Raw genomic sequence first — 17,129 nt, forward strand, 5'->3', positions numbered from 1 at the left:
ATTACAGGCATGAGCCATCGTGCCCGGCCATATTTATTTGTTTAATATGCAATATAATTAATCTATCGCCAGCTCCAGAACTAGCCGTTACTAATGCCTACATCTGCTCACGTGGCTTCTTCTTCCCAGTCCCTCTGTCTGCCTCCCCATTGGAGGTCTACACTGAGGGTGTTGTTTTTAGAGACCAGATCTCACTGCATTGCCTGGCTGGAGTGCAGCAGCCATTTACAGGCAGGCTCGGAGTGCACTACAGCCTGGAACTCCTGTGCGCAAGTGATCCTCCCGCCCCAGCCTCCCGAGTAGCTGAGATATAGATGTGCACCACTGCACCCGGCTTGATGTTTATGTTTATTGCTCCCTTGCTTCTTAAAGTAAAATTACAACACACACACACACAATTGGGATTACACTGTACATACACTTTTGTTTCCTCTTTTTTCTTTTTTCACTGAGCTTTCATCAAATATTATCAGAACCCATGGCTATACCACAACCCAGGATATGGGTGTATTATAGTTTATTTAATATCCTCTAAATGTTGGCTATTTGGGTTGTCTTTGGTGGTTTTTTGTTTTTGTTTTGAGATGGGGTCTCACTGTGTCACCCAGGCTGGAGTACAGTAGCGCCATAGTGGCTCACTGTAGCCTCAGCCTCATGGTCTCAAGTGATCTTCCCACACACTCCTGAGTAGCTGGGAACACAGGCGTGTGCTACCATGTTCAGCTAATTTTTTATTTTTTGCAGAAATGGCATCTCACTATGTTTTTCAGGCTGGTCTTGAACTCCTGGCCTCAAGCCATCTTCCTGCTTCAACTTCCTAAGGTGATGGGATTATAGGCATGAGCCATCATGCCTGGCCGGCCCTTTTTCTTTAAAGAAATTGAGTTAAATTACACAGCTGGCTTCAGAATCTTATCATATCCTACAGTCAGGGCAATTGGGCTGTGAAATCTTTATAGAAAATCTTCTGTTCTCAGCTGGTTTTTCCATCTCTGAGAGTAAAACAGTTTAAACAATATAGTATAAACTTTCCAAGATTTTTCTCTGAGCAAGGCCACAGGGGCAGACCAGCAGGTAACCTTGGCTGGGCGAGTGACCTGTGCTGGGAGCCTCCTCCTTTGGGGCGGCATCTCCATGGGCCTCTGCAATGGGATGCTCTGGATGTTTCTCGGGACGCAGCTCCTAGCACTGTCATCATGCCCTGGACACGATAAGCACTTAGCAAATGTCCCTCAAAGGAAGGCGTTGAGAGTCCCTTCCCAGCTCTAAAATTCTATCGATCTCACAGGAGAATGCCATGGTTTTAGTATCAGGATTCAGATTGATAAAGTCCTTTCCACACTTCTGGAGAGTTTAGATCACAGTGTGGGTAGGGAATGAGAAAGTGAGAATGAGTGCATTATTTAGCTCTAGTTCTGAGATGGTGAAGGCCAGTCTTTTTCCTCTTTTTCTTTCTTTCTTTTCTTTCTCTCTCTCTCTTTCTTTCTTTCCTTTTTTTTTTTTTTTTTTNACAGAGTTTCACTCTTGTTCCTCAGGCTGGAGTGCAACGGCACAATCTCTGCTCACTGCAATTGCCGCCTCCGGGGTTTAAGCGATTCTCCTGCTCCAGCCTCCTGAGTAGCTGGGACTACAGCTACTGGCTAGTTTTTGTATTTTTAGTAGCGATGGGGTTTCACCATGTTGACCAGGCTGGTCTCGAACTCCTGACTTCAGGTGATCCACCCGCCTTGGCCTCCCAAAGTGCTGGGATTACAGGTGTGAGCCACTGCATCCGGCCAGCTCCTTTATTTTCATGTGTTATTAACTGATGAACATTTTCTCTACACCAGGTAAATTATGTCCTATGGATATATTATTTGTTTGTTTGTTTTTGGAGACAGTGCCTCCCTCTGTTACCCAGGCTGGAGTGCAATGGCACAATCACAACTCACGACAGCCTTGACCTCCCTGGGCTCAAGGGATCCTCCTACCTCAGCCTCCCAAGTAGCTGGGACTACAGGCACATGGCACCCATGCCTGGCTAATTTTTATATTTATTTGTAGATATGGGGTTTCAACATATTGCCCAGACTTGTCTCAAACTCCTGGGCTCAAGCAATTCTTCTTAGAAGAAGCCTCAGTCTTCTAAACTGCTAGGATTACAGGAGTGAGCCATGGCGCCCAGCCTGGATACATTATTTAACATCCACTATAATCCTCTGAGTTAATATTAGTTAGTTCTGTTTCACAGATGTGGAAACTGAGGCACAGAGAGGTTAATGCTTGCCTAAGACCACAGAGTTGGCAGAGCTGAGACACAAATCCAGCTCTTTGGACTCGTAAGCTCACTTTATTTAGGCTACTAGGTTACACTACTTTGCTTATGGCATTGATCATATTTGGCCTCATTCAGCAGATATTTGTCCAAGTCTTACATTATGAGTCTGTTGGAGACATGTATCTTACTTATCTCTTATTAACTTGAAATACTTTTCACACAGGAGGTAAATCTGATATTTGCCTTTTGATTCAAGCAGTAACCTGGTATGGTGTACTGTGGAGCATCAGACTTTATGGGGCTTTTCTCTTTTTATTTCAATAAAATTAAAACTCAGTGGAAAATTTCAAGAACAGTGCAATGAACACACATATATGTTCCACCTAGATTAACCAGTTGTTAACATTTTGTCATATTTGTTTTTTCTTTTTTCTGGACCATTTGAGGGTTAGTTGCAGACACATGATATTTCGCTTCAAAATACTTCAGCATGTATTTCCTAAACACAAGGCCATTTCCGCATAACCAAGGTACACTACCCTTAGAATTTTTTTTTTTGTTTTTTTTTGTTTGTTTGTTTTTTGTGTTTTTTTTTGTTTGAGACCTAGTCTCACTCTGTCACCCAGGCTAGAGTACAGTGGTGCGATCTCAGCTCACTGCAACCTCTGCCACCTGGGTTCAAGCAATTCTCCTGCCTCAGCCTCCAAGTAGCTGGGATTACAGGCGCACGCCATCAAACCTGGCTAATTTTTTCTTTTTGTTTGTTTTGTTCTGTTTTGAGACTGAGTCTAGCTCTGTAGCCCTGGCTGGAGTGCAGTGGCACGATCTTGGCTCACTGCAATCTCCGCCTCCCGGGTTCAAGCAATTCTCCTGTCTCTGCCTCCCAAGGAGCTGGAATTACAGGCAATGTGCCACCACGCCTGGCTGATTCTCCTATTTTTAGTAGAGGTGGGGTTTCACGATGTTGGCCAGTCTGGTCTTGAGCTCCTGACCTCAGGTGATCCACCCGCCTCAGCCTCTCAAAGTGCTGGTATTACAGGCATAAGCCACCGTGCCCAGTCTAATTTTTGTATATTTAGTAGAGATGAGGTTTCACCATGTTGGCCAGGCTGGTCTCGAACTCTCGACTTCAAGTGATCCGACCCCCTCGGCTTCTCAAAGTGCTAGGATTACAGGTGTGAGCCACCGCCCCAACTTCAGAAAATTTTACATTGTTGCCAACTAACCTACTCTCCATTCAAATTTCCCGACTGTCCCAATAACGATCCTCAATAGCTGGTTTTGTCTGCCTGTTAGGTTTTTATCCAGGCTGTCATTTAGGATCACACATTGCTTTTAGTGCCATATCTTTTGTTTCCTTTAGTCTAGAGCAGTTCTCTGGCCTTTTTCTTAATCTTTCATGAAATTGACATTTTTGAAGACTAGGCAGTTGTTTTGCAGGTCTCTCAGTCTGGATTTGTCTGGTTGTTTTTGGCAACAGTAACTAGCAGCCTCGCGCATTCTCGCGAGAATGAGTCCCCAAGTGGGCACAGGTGCGGTCCCTGGCCTCTCGGAGCCCCACCCAGTCAACCCCACTGTGCACATCGGACCCTCCTGCGCACGCGCGCCGCGGAGCCGGACAGTTGGTGGTGCTGGCTCCGCCTGGCTGTTCATCTGCGCACCTTGCCCGGTAGCGCGCGACCGTGCGGCGACACGCCGGCGCACAGGAGCTCGGGGTAGGCGCGACGCGCAGGCGCGGCTGAGGGAGCGAGGCCGCGCAGGCGCGGACGGCGTTGGTTTGAAGACCTTCAGCGTTGCCCTGGCGGAGCAGAGACAGGCCCTCGGGGTGGAGGTGAGGAGAGCCGAGACCGCGCGGGCTCCAGGCCGGGAGAGCGGTGGGCCACTGCTGAGCAGGGCGCCGGGCGGGAGGCGGGCCTAACAGAGGCTCCGCGGGCAGGGAGCAGGCTACCGGGGCGCGGGCCGGGCGGGGAGCGGGGGGCTGGGGCCGCTGGCTCCCGCCGGGACTCTCCCGAGCCGCCTCAGGCGATGGAGCCGCAGCGCGGCGGGCAAGTGGTCTCTGGGCGCAGGCCGCGACCTCCCCCACCGGCGTGCGGACCGCACTTTCCTCCCAGGGGTCAGCTAGAAAGGAGATCGGTTCTAGGGAAGTTGGATCCTCGAACCCCACTCCCGTTCTCCGCCCGCCCCTGCCCTCCGGAATTGCTGTAGAGCATCAGGCCAGTCCTCCCCTCCTTACGGCCGAGGGAGGGTGCCCTGCGTGCAACTCAGAACGGAGAAACGAGGAACGAAACGGGCTCTGTACTGCCTGTCAAGTTAGTGGCTTTGTGAAGCAGTAGCCCCGGCTAACGCCTTTCCCCGTCTGCATCTCCTGCAGCCTCTGTGCAGTGTGCAAATCTGCGGGCAGGTGCATTCTGTAGAGCTGGTGGAGACGTGTGGTTGTAGCTTTACTCTTGAGGAACATGAAGTTTCTGTTGTTCTCGATTTTTGCTTGATCATACTAGCAGCGCATGTCCCATCAGAATCATGGGCCTGAAAAAGTCAGCTTGCACTAGGCAGAATTGAGGTCAGTTAGTAAACTAAACCGGCTACGTGACTTTTGCATAGTGTCTGGTACTGGTTTTGAAAAATAACGAAGCAAAATAGTAAAATATTTAAAGTAGTCCCTAGACATATGTATGATGCTTCTAAACATTTAAGTGTATCTTTCTCGGCTGTGTGAAAAATCAGACTGTAAAGCTTTAACACTTCTATTTCACTGTATACTGACTGCATTTCTATACTTACCTCCCAGATTAATAGACTTCTGGGGAAATTTCAACAAACATCAACATCAATTGCGATCATAAAGAGTAATGTCAAATTAGAATTGAGATAATATAAAAAGTGTAGAATTGATTATTTTAGTACAAGGGATTGAATTGTAAAATAATCGTTCTGAAAGTGCACTATGAAACCTTGTGGCTTACAGCAAAGTTTTACTATGGAATGAGTCAGTACATTTATATTACCCTTTCCTCTTTAATTTTTTTTTTAATACTATTCTCTTCATATCATAGTGTCTGTCATATTTGACAGATTTATGTTAAGGGACAAAATTTAAATGCATTCCCATTTAAGTGCATCATATCTATATATTTGGTATGATGGGACAGGCAGAAGCTTAGCAGAAGCCTAGATTAAGAGCTGGGCTATATATAAACAAATATGAGCTTAAATGTGTAGATCATTCAGGCATAGCAATTGCAAGGGCTAGCTGATAACTTTGGATTTTTCTGACATAGTCGTTGGGCTAATGGCACTGCTCTATAGAGGTGGGTCTGTAATTGTTAAACATAGCTTTTGAGTCTGCAAGAGGAATACAGAAGAACCTGCTGAAGGAAGATTTCCCATGACACAAAGAGGGCAAAGGAATGAGATGTTCAGCAGTGTTGGTAGCTCAGAGAATTTGATGTGAAGGTCATTTTACCAGTAGCAAAGCTGGGCGAATTTTTAATAGGCAAGATGAAAAATCAAGGCACCTGTGGTTCTTGAAGGCTTTAGCTTCAGAGTTTACACTAACTTTTGGTAAGCAGGTTGTTGCAGGTAGAATCTATCATATTTCTGGTTAATGGGTAAAATTATAGCACTTTAAGAAGAGCTTTGAGAGAAGGTATATTCTAGATGAATACACTTCGTTTAGTATGGTAATTCTTATTTTAAGAACTGAATTTCTGAGGAGAAAAATATTGACCCTGAGGATTTTGATTCCATCTTTTAACAGTTTCTTTAAAAATTTCCATTGTTGTCTTGTACAGGTCTTTGGTTTCATAAGAGCCTGAGAGACATTTTTCTAAGGTAAATTTTGCATTTTTTTTTTAAAGTAGTCCAGTTTAACATAGCATCTTTACCATCCTGTAAGAACTTACTTTTCTTTGAAATACAATCAGAAAGATGATCTCTGAATCTCACAGGAAAACCATTTTATTCTCAGTATTCTGGAAAGTTCTTTTTTTTAAGGAGCAGAATACCGTCTCATACCTTTGATTGCATTAGAGTTGAAGCATTAATGATACAAAGGAAGAGAAAACTGTATACCCGTTCTCACAGGATGAAACAGCGGAGGAACTGTGGGTGAATAAATACTAAATGGTTATTTTTATTCCTTTGCCCCCATTTTTCTTCATAAGATATGTGTAACACGCCAACTTACTGTGACCTAGGAAAGGCTGCTAAGGATGTCTTCAACAAAGGATATGGTAAGCATGCTATTGTAACTTTCCAATTTTGGGTAAAGGTTAGTGTTGAATGCCTACTGTGTAAGTACTATGCTAGAAAAGTAAGGGTAAGTCAGCATTAATCCGCTTCACGAGATTTAAGGGGATAACTATTAACAGGCTATTAGATCTCACTCTTTAGCGGTAGAACCCCTTACAAGCATTAAAAGCAATTATATACGTAATACAAATGTATATATATGTCCATATTTAATGTTATATGTAATGCAAAATAATGTAAATCTATAACATTTATGTCTTCTTTACTGGCCCTGGGGACAGTTAAAGTAGGGGGTAGTACTTTTTCTCCTTCCAAACAATGGCATTGTTTTTATGAAACTGACAGTGTAGGCCAGGTGCGGTGGCTCACGCCTGTAATCCCAGCACTTTGGGAGGCCGAGGCAGGCAGATCATGAGGTCAGGAGATCAAGACCATCCTGGCCAGCATGGTGAAACCCCATCTCTACTAAAAATACAAAAATTAGCTGGGTGTGGTGGCGCCCTTGTCATCCCACCTACTCAGGAGGCTGAGGCAGGAGAAGCGCTTGAACCCAGGAGGCGGAGGTTGCAGTGAGCCAAGATCACTCCACTGCACTTTAGCCTGGTGACAGAGCGAGATTCCGTCTCAAAAAAATAAAAAGAAAAGTGACAATGTAACTTTTGGCTTCTTTGGAGTAATGTATATTCTGATCCTAAATAAACATTTTTTTTTAGGTTTTAAAATTTAAATTTTTGTGCTGTATATATTTGATTTTTTCTTATTACCTAGTGATGTTAATTATATGTTTTAAGCTTATATATACAGCAGCACACTATTTTCAGTAATTTTGGTTCTTGGAATAGTGCATATTTCTTTCATTTATTTTTTTTTAACTTACATTTTAAAAGTATATTCACTTTGAAGTCTTAAAAATTATACTGAATTTATTTGGTTATACTTCAGTTTCTTGTGGAACTCTCACCTAATGAAAATACTATGCATTTTTAATATGGAAGGTACTATGGGCTAAATAATTTCTGAGTTGCCAAAACTGTAGTGAATGTCACATTTTGTTTTTTTTTTTTTTTTTTGTGTGTGTGTGTGTGTAGGCTTTGGCATGGTCAAGATAGACCTGAAAACCAAGTCTTGTAGTGGAGTGGTGAGTATCTAATATATTTTTAATGGATGTAGCATAATTAACTTAAAGGAACCTGTGTAAAAATCATGACAGTCTAGTTACGTGAACCAGCACCAGCTGTCTTCCCCACAGCTTTGTCCTCTCAGATTCCAAACAGCCTTCTTACCAATTAAAATAAACAACCAAGTTGAATTTTTGAAGACATCTTTTGTGTTTCTCATAATAAGAGTATAATACAGTTTTTACTCAGAAGATAGAGATTATATATTTTTTGACCCATGCCATATTTTTATACTTTCATGAATATGTATATGGGCACTAAAAACCTTACTTCCATGATAATGGGTTCATGGAAGTTTTATTAGGCTTTTGCAAAAACAAATTGACTTCACTCTGCCCCTTCATGATTAGTTGAAACAAAATATACAAATAAAATGTGTTTCTGCATGTATACATGTAGATTATTCTACAGTTTTTAACTGATGTTTATAAAGTATTTTTTATTGGAAGTAAAGACTACAGTAAAGGCTATGTTGGCATATTTTCAGAGTATCATTAACAATAGCTTTTGGCCGGCCATAGTGGCTCATGCCTGTAATCCCAGCACTTTGGGAGGCCGAGGCAGGCAAATCACCAAGGTCAGGAGTTCGAGACAAGCCTGGCCAACATAGTTAAACCCTGTCTCTACTAAAAATACAAAAATTAGCCAGGTGTGGTAGCACATGCCTGTAGTCCCAGCTACTTGGGAGGCTGAGGCAGGAGAATCGCTTGAACCCGGGAGGCAGAGGTTGCAGAGGTTGCAGTGAGCCAAGACCACGCCATTGCACTCCAGCCTGGGTGACAGAGACAGACTCCATCTCAAAAAAAAAAAGCTTTTATTCTAAATCTCAGCAAGTAGGTTAACTTTTCATTCACCTTATGCTCTGATTTCTCCTCACTGGCTATATCACTTTTGTTATTTATCCATTCAAACCCATGCAAATTTTATTTCTGGACTTATAATTTAATTAGAAGGACAAAGGCATGTGGAATTGTAATTATACTTTGTATGATCATGGTTTGTGATCATTCTTTCCTGGGTTTTTATATACACCTCCCTTACTAAGATGGGCATGCTATATATATAGTTCTGTTAAAATAGAGGAATCATACTCATTTCTTGTAGGTTCCAGAATTTGCTCATTAGGTTTGTGCTGCAAAAATTATCAACTAAAATTTTATCTCCCTTTCATGCTGCTGTTGTGTGGTAATATTCATTCAGATGGTAAGAAAAAAAGCTTATTTGTATGCTTGTTTTTGTGGCTGCTTTTGGTTTCTGGTATTGATTTAGGATACATTTCAATCATTGTTCCAAATTTCTTAGATTGTGGCTTGATATTTTTCTCATATGCCTCTACTTAACAGTAACATTTTTTGTTTGTTTTGTTGCTTACTAAGGATTTAATGTAGAGCTATATGCATGTTATATGCATGATACAAATGTATTTTACACTTGTTTGACCAAATTATGAAGTTAGACACAAACCGAATTGTGAATCGTGAGCCTGGAACTCAACTTAGAACATTCTAGCCTTTTCTTTGAGATTTGTACCTGTGGCATTTTAGATTCATGACAGACCTTCAAACTAAGAATTTGATGACAAGGGAGAAATGTAGACTACCCCTCTACCTTAATTTTGTGCATAAAGTTTTTCTAACACCAAAATTAAGATTTGCATTTGTTATACTTGTCAAGTTTGTGAAAAGTAAATGTGAAAAATAAAACACTAGATAGTTGGATCTACTAAAAGAAAAACAGTTGTTACATTAAAATTATTATATGACTGTTAAACATGATTAATACATTATCATTTTTTACTAAGGCCTTCCCCTAATATGCAGCATGATCCTCTCTTTGAAAGCAGTCTGTGTGGTGTTGATAAACGGATCATAACTTCCCAGTTGTCTCATCTGCCTGTAGAACTAGAGCTAGGAGGCACGGTATTTGTTAAAGAGAGGATTCATGTTGCAGGCAGTGAAACAGACTGGTCAGGGTTGGCAGCATCTCATTACTGTTGGCAGGATTTCAGAAATGCTCCCTAAAACAGGACCAGTCAGAATGTTTTTTCTTGACAGTTCATAGATTGTCAGTGACAGGTGCTGACTGCTTTCTCCAGAAGGAGGTCTGTTTCTAATTGCTTATTGTCATATGATTTAAAGGGCACTGAACTAGGGTGAAGGATATATTTTAAATCATTCATACCATTTGGTAGAAGCACTCTTAAAGGTAGACAGGATAGAAAGGGGGAAAAATGGATAAATTATAGCATTCCACTTTATTTTGAAAAATGGGTAGTACTTTGAAATATTGAAATTGTTTAAGCAGCTGTTTTGCAGTTTTGCACACAAGCATTAACGTTTTCACCTCAGTGCGACTGTACTTAATGCCACTTCACTGTACACTTAAAACATTATTAAAATGGTAAATTTTATGTTAAATGTATTTACCATAATAAAAAATGTATGTTTTTTTAAAAGGAAGTAGTAAAGGGTTGACTCTATTAAAAGGGAGGAGGGTAGTATTTTGGGATTTTTAAGCACCTTTAAATTAACTAATACTTTGAAATACATAGCAGAGAACTGATAATCTTTTTTTAGGTCATGAAAGTAAAATGTTTAAGATGTAATATTTTTTGTCTTTTTAGTAAAGACATTTGTTTTCAGTAAAAATACTTCTTTTTTAAAGGAGAGAATTTAGGATTCTCATTTAGTAAGAGAGTATATGGAACAAGATATATCAATAAGAGAGGTGGAATAATGGAAAGATGTGAAACTGATATATATATATATATATCTATATTTATATTTGAGATAGATCTCACTCTGTTGCTCAGGCTAGAGTGAGGTGGCACGATCTTGGCTCACTGTAACCTCCACATCCTGGGCTCAGAGTGGGACTACAGTCTCGTGCCATCATGCCCAGACAGTTTTTTTGTATTTCTTGTAGAGGTAGGTTTCGCCATGTTGCACAGACTGGTCTCTAGCTCCTGGACTCAAGTGATCACTCGCCTTGGCCTCCTAACATGCTGAGATTACAGGCGTGAGCCACTGTGCTTGGCAAAACTGGTTAAAAGATTTAGAGACTAGAAAAACAAGGGGAAAGGAGGAAATAAGTTGCTGTAGAATAGGGCTGTGGCAAACATTAAATGGCACTGTTTCTGATGCATTAAACACTGCTTTCCAAAGTGAATATTTTCTATTTGATGAGCTAATTTAAAAATAATTATTTTTTCTTGCTTACCAGGAATTTTCTACTTCTGGTCATGCTTACACTGATACAGGGAAAGCATCAGGCAACCTAGAAACCAAATATAAGGTCTGTAACTATGGACTTACCTTCACCCAAAAATGGAACACAGACAATACTCTAGGAACAGAAATCTCTTGGGAGAATAAGGTAAGAGAAAACATTAGAAGTTATTAATAGGTTCAGTTTATCTTATAGATTGAATGATGAACAAACCCCAAGTATAATCAAAAGAGATCTTACAACCTATCTACTAGCCATATTTTTTCTCTGCATGTGGCCTTTTTTGATGTCTTGTATTTCTAGAAAATAAGGCTTTGTTTGTGAGTACTCTAGTTATTATATTACATCTTTGTTTTGACTGGTTCTCTGTTAAACAGCTGAGCTGCTCCTGGGTAGAACAAATATTTGTGGAAATTTGGTTTAGTTTTGTAATTGTTCCAAAATTGGCTTGACAGGAAACTTTTTCTAAAATTTTCTCATGTTTTCAAGGAGAAAATCTATTAGATATTTGTCAAGTGCCCAATATGTACAGGGCACTGTTTTTGGTATAGATACCATGTATAGATAATATATGTGCGAAGCTGAACAAATTATTTAGATTGCTTGTTAAATGTCAGGTTATCTCATTACCACACTTTCAAGAGAGTATCAAGATGATTTTGTTGTATAGGAATTCTGTTTGGTTTTGAACTGTATTTTCTGTAACTTGCTAAAATAGAATTTGCCCCATTTTTGGTGGGAGAACCATCATGAAGCCTGGGTTGAGGGGACAGGAGGATGGAGAGCTCACTTGTTACATAATTTAATATTTCACTCTCTTGAATGACTTCTTTTTTTTGTTAAAGAACTTAGAGGAAACTTTAGAATTGGTTTCTTGAGTCGGATAAAGGATTGAAAATTACTAATTATTTATTTTAAATCTTTGTTTTTCAGTTGGCTGAAGGGTTGAAACTGACTCTTGATACCATGTTTGTACCGAACACAGGGTAATTATTCGAACCCTATTTCCTGAAATGTTTTTGGAGTCTGAAGGGGTAGAGAACTTTAGAAGAAGGAGATACAGTGCAAAGTTCAGAGGCAGGAAGAACTTAGGAGTTGCTATAAAGAATATTGGAGACCACGTGTATGTAGTAAAGATAAAGGAAGATCCCTCTCGTCCATGGCAGGATGAACAGTTTGAAAACTGAATAGATGAACAAAACTGTATAAATCTATTTCAGAGGGGCACATACAAAAAAAATTTAGGAGCTAGAAGGGTCTTGAGACCATAGATGAATCTTAAGCAGTTCTAAAGATTGATGGACATGGTATTCTGCTGAGAAAGTTAATTTCTTTTTATTTTCCCTCACCCTGCCTTATGGTGCTGAAAAGTTAATTTCTTAAGAGGGTGATCTCCTGGCTCTCAAATGCCATAATGATTAGTTCTGCTGCCTATTTGATTTCTTAACCTCTGTAAATCCCCCGACTTCTTGACCTCAATTTCCTCATGTTAAAAAAAAGGGAGATTGTGTCATTTCCTATCTGCCTAATGTGGGTCCTTGTTTTCTGAAGGACAAAGGTGCTAGATGAATACAAAGTGACGTCTGTCTCAGCTGTAACAACAGGTGTTTTCTTTCTGCCACACACTTCAGTTATCTTTAGGACAAATATTCTTATAAGAGGCTTGATTGGAATAGAATAAGGGCTATTAAGAACTAATTTCATTTTTTCAGTATTGTCCTTCAAAAAAGCACACTTCTCTCCATGATAGGTTAATAATGTGTATTGGGTGTTAACTCTTTGTGTCATTTGGCATTTGGCAACGTTTAAAGAGATTTGGCTTCTCATGCATCTGTATACATATATCTTCAGGTTATTAATTTGGCTCTGAAATATCTTATACTTTTGTTCACGCTTTTATGAAATAAATCATGAAGTATCCTATCATTTGAACTTATAATGAGTAATAGATGATCATAGTCTATATACATGTCTAATCCTAACAACATTATATTTGTAGAACTAGGTCATTTGAAATGTTTTTACTATATATGTAGCATGTACCAAAATAATATTTACGTTGGGAGAAGAGAGAGTGGATCTTACTCTAAAAATTCCTAGACAGTAGTAAAAACTCATGTTGTTTTCATTGTTTATTTGTTGCAGAAAGAAGAGTGGGAAATTGAAGGCCTCCTATAAACGGGATTGTTTTAGTGTTGGCAGTAATGTTGATATAGATTTTTCTGGACCAACCATCTATGGCTGGGCTGTGTTGGCCTTCGAAGGGTGGCTTGCTGGCTATCAGATGAGTTTTGACACAGCCAAATCCAAACTGTCACAGAATAACTTCGCCCTGGGTTACAAGGCTGCAGACTTCCAGCTGCACACACATGTGTGAGTGTTTATAATTTATTCCTTAGTGTCTTTGCCCAAAAGATTGTAGCCATTAGCATGCTGAGAAGGCTAGAAGTGGTCATACTTAGATTTAACATTCCTTGGTGAACACCTATCCTTGTGGTGCGAGCAAAACCTTGCCAGGAGGCTGGTGCACATGATGTGCAGTGCTGTGCTGTTGGTGGTCACTGTCCCCTCAGCATGCACCCCAAAATTCAGGAAGCTCTAGCCTCTATAGAAGAACCACTGGGATAGAGAAAGCCCAGAGCCTGGCTTACCTCAAGGTAAGAAGACCCTTTGGAGATGTTCCTGCTTACTCTGCTGTCCTCTCGTCTTGGTAGTATCTGGAAATAGGTCTGTTTGGGTCACCAATAACAACCACCAAATTGATTTGAGCATCCTGGGATATCCCAGTAATTCTGTTGAGGTTTCAGGTATTCTCAGTTGGAACCCAGATACCGCTAACGCATTCAGAAGTAACAGGAGCTCTGAAAGAGTCCTGGGATTCAGTTGTGTAGGCTGCACCGTGTGGTGGGATGAATTGGAAATTTTACATGGTATTTTATGTTGGGCCTACTGGACACTGCTACTATACCAGGAAGAAAAAACAACGGGCAAATTATGTGTTTTTAAACTGTTGCAGATTCCTCTCTGCTAGATACTCTAATTCACTTATGATGGCTAAAACAAAGGCAAGCAGTGTATACACAGTTACTGAAATTGATGAAACAGTATTATCGGGAAAACATGAAAACCCAAGGACTCACCTCTGGCATGCTTGGAAGCAATAACTGAGGTGCTTTCTGGAGCAGTGCACCCTAGGTATTGTAGGGAGGGTGCTTTGTATCTGTAGGATTGTGTTTTAAAGGAAATTCAGAATTGGTTTTATTCCTGTACCCCTCTGCCTTTTTATTTTTTGCAGAATCTTTATTGAACTCTACTTTGAAGTTTCTAAGTTCTTTGAACTTCTCAGAGACCTATAGATTATACTTACCTGGGGTGTCTGCCTTTGTGCTTAATTGAATTGTCTTAAGAAATTCACATCATGTGAAGGAGCCAAGTAAATGAATCAAATGTTATGTTTTAATTATGCAGTCATTACTGGCATAGCTGGATTTAGTTCTGTGTTTTGTTTATTAGTCATTTATGCTAGAAATTTGCTGAAGTCTGTAGTTACAAAGTGGGATCCTTGTTTGGGTAGTCTTAGAATTTGTTTTTATACCATAGTAACAGTGGTACAAACTAGATATTTATGATGTTTTCTTATCTATGAAAACAGGAATGATGGCACTGAATTTGGAGGTTCTATCTACCAGAAGGTTAATGAGAAGATTGAAACGTCAATAAACCTTGCTTGGACGGCTGGGAGTAACAACACCCGTTTTGGCATTGCTGCTAAATACAAGCTGGATTGTAGAACTTCTCTTTCTGTAAGAATGTGCTGCCAGATTGGATCTGCTCTTATGTTTGTGTCTAAGTTTTCAGTGAATGTTGTGATATGAGTGGTTTGTTTGTTCTTTATTTAATAAGCCAGCTCATTGTGTAGTGAAGAGAATATTATGCGGCCAGGCACGGTGGCTCACGCCTTTAATCCCAGCACTTTGGGAGGCTGAGGCAGGCGGATCACCTGAGGTCAGAAGTTCAAGACCAGCCTTGCCAAGATGGTGAAACCCTGTCTCTACTAAAGATACAAAAATTAGCTGGGCATGATGGCAGACGCCTGTCGTCCCAGCTACTAGGGAGGCTAAGACAGGAGAATTGCTGAAACCTGGGAAGCAAAGATTGCAGTGAGCCAAGATCATGCTACTGTACTCCAACCTGGGCGACAGAGCAAGATGCTAATCTCAAAAAAAAAAAAAGAATATTATGCTTGAAATCCGGAAGTAGGGGTTCTAGTCCTACCTCTTCCTATGTATCTATTGTCTGACCTTCTGAAGTCATTTTATCACTTTGGCCTCAATATTCTTATTTGGAAATTCATGGAATTAGATGACTATTTCTACTCCTATAGTAACTCTTATTGAAAATAACACTGAGCTCTTAAATTTCAGTTACTGTGCCAAGTGCTTTACGTATATTATCTCATTTAATCCTCACACCCATTCCATTTGGCGAGTAGTGTTATCCTCATCCCTGTTTTACAGATGAGAAAACTGAGCCTTAGAAAGGTCTGCTAACTTGCCCAAGGTCACACAGTAACTGGCAGTGCCACAATTTGAGCCTAGATCTGTTTTTTCTGTCACCTGAGTGAGTGAATTCTGTAACCACTGTGAGAGATTGTCAGCTGGTATCTCAGAGAATTCAGGGTGTTTGGTTGCGTAATGTTTAAAAATTTTGCTTGAGGCCTTGAAGCATGCATTCTCAAGGTACCTCCCACCTCTACCAGTCTTACTGACTTCTTAAAAGATCCGTAATTCTGGCTGGGTGCAGTGGCTCATGCCTGTAATCCCAATACTTTGGGAGGCCGAGGTGGGCGGATCACCAGTGGTCAGGAGTTTGAGACCAGCCTGGCCAACATGGTAAAACCCCGTCTCTACTAAAAATACAAAATTAGCCAGGTGTGGGGGCACATGCCTGTAGTCCCAGCTACTTGGGAGGCTAAGGCAGGAGAATAGCTTGGACCCAGAGGCAGAGATTGCAGTGAGCCAAGATTGCGCCACTGCACTCCAGCCTGAGTGACAAGAATGAAACTTAATCTTAAAAAAAAAAAAAATCAGCAATTCTGGATCGGCTTTTAGCATCTAGGGTGCTTTTAACATTGGAAACCTGATGCACAAAGTAATTCACTATTTTCTGTTATTATTCTATCTCTTAATCTTAGGCTAAAGTAAATAATGCCAGCCTGATTGGACTGGGTTATACTCAGACCCTTCGACCAGGTAAGTAAAGGAATTAGTAACACAGGGGTTGGGGTGGAAAGTGATAGAGGAAAAATGAAAATGACCTGCAGAACAACCTATAGTCACTATAGGTTGATTCAGACCATTTTGTAACATTTGGTTGTTCAGAGAGGAAACAAAATAAATGCTTTTGCATTTAAAAAAATGTGTATTTCTGACTATAATGTGGTCACTCTGGCCTTTGAATTTGGTTGATCACCCATTGCCCTTAACCCTGAACTTCAGAGAAAGTTTGCCATGATCATGCTTTCCTTATTACACATCAGAAGGTTATAAATAACTGATTGAGTAATAGCTGTTTGCTCATAACTCTTATACCCAGCTACAATCCACGCCATTGATTCAATCTGTTGTTTCTAGAACGTTCAGATCTAATTGTAATACTTGTTACAAGTGACTGTGGTGTTTTCTTCTTCCTAGGAGTCAAATTGACCTTATCAGCTTTAATTGATGGAAAGAACTTCAGTGCAGGAGGTCACAAGGTTGGCTTGGGATTTGAACTGGAAGCTTAATGTGGTTTGAAGAAAGCATCAGATTTGTCCCTGGAAGTGAAGAGAAAACCCACTATGTTTTGGCCTTAAAATTCTTCTGTGAAATTTCAAAAGTGTGAACTTTTTATTCTTCCAAAGAATTGTAATCCTCCCCACTCTGAAGTCTAGGGATTGTGAGTCCATCCTGAGGGAGGCTGTTGAAGGCATGCCTGGAAGTTGTCATGTTTGTGCCACGTTTCAGTTCAGTTCTGCAGTGTTACTAAATGTGTTCCTCAGTGACAGCGTAGTGTCATGTTAGAGGAGATGCTGTGACCCTCCAGTTTGTACATCACGTCCTGCATGTCCCACACCATTTTTTCATGACCTTGTAATATACTGGTCTCTGCTATAGTGCAATCTTTGGTTTTGCATTACAGTAAAATAAAATAAACCCATCACATTTGGAACATAA

The 17,129-nt window shown here is 40.5% G+C and overlaps 1 protein-coding gene across 4 annotated transcripts; it reads left to right on the top strand.

Annotated features, from left to right (window-relative positions):
• The first annotated feature begins 3,786 nt into the window (after window positions 1–3,786).
• On the top strand, window positions 3,787–17,129 carry VDAC3 (voltage dependent anion channel 3). Of its 4 annotated transcripts, XM_017545954.2 has the most exons (11): window positions 3,787–4,088; window positions 6,049–6,088; window positions 6,421–6,489; window positions 7,597–7,646; window positions 8,887–8,889; window positions 10,909–11,061; window positions 11,848–11,900; window positions 13,060–13,287; window positions 14,567–14,717; window positions 16,109–16,166; window positions 16,608–17,129. In XM_017545954.2, exons 3-11 carry the CDS (start codon window positions 6,423–6,425, stop codon window positions 16,697–16,699), a joined length of 855 nt encoding a protein of 284 aa, XP_017401443.1. In that variant the 5' UTR covers window positions 3,787–4,088; window positions 6,049–6,088; window positions 6,421–6,422; the 3' UTR covers window positions 16,700–17,129. The 4 variants fall into 4 exon arrangements, with proteins under 4 accessions (XP_017401443.1, XP_017401445.1, XP_017401444.1 ...); XM_017545956.2 differs by lacking the exon at window positions 8,887–8,889; XM_017545955.2 differs by lacking the exon at window positions 6,049–6,088 and having other exon boundaries at window positions 3,982–4,088.

Source organism: Cebus imitator, unplaced genomic scaffold (assembly GCF_001604975.1).
Source record: "Cebus imitator isolate Cc_AM_T3 unplaced genomic scaffold, Cebus_imitator-1.0 Scaffold183, whole genome shotgun sequence".
NCBI lineage: Eukaryota > Metazoa > Chordata > Mammalia > Primates > Cebidae > Cebus > Cebus imitator.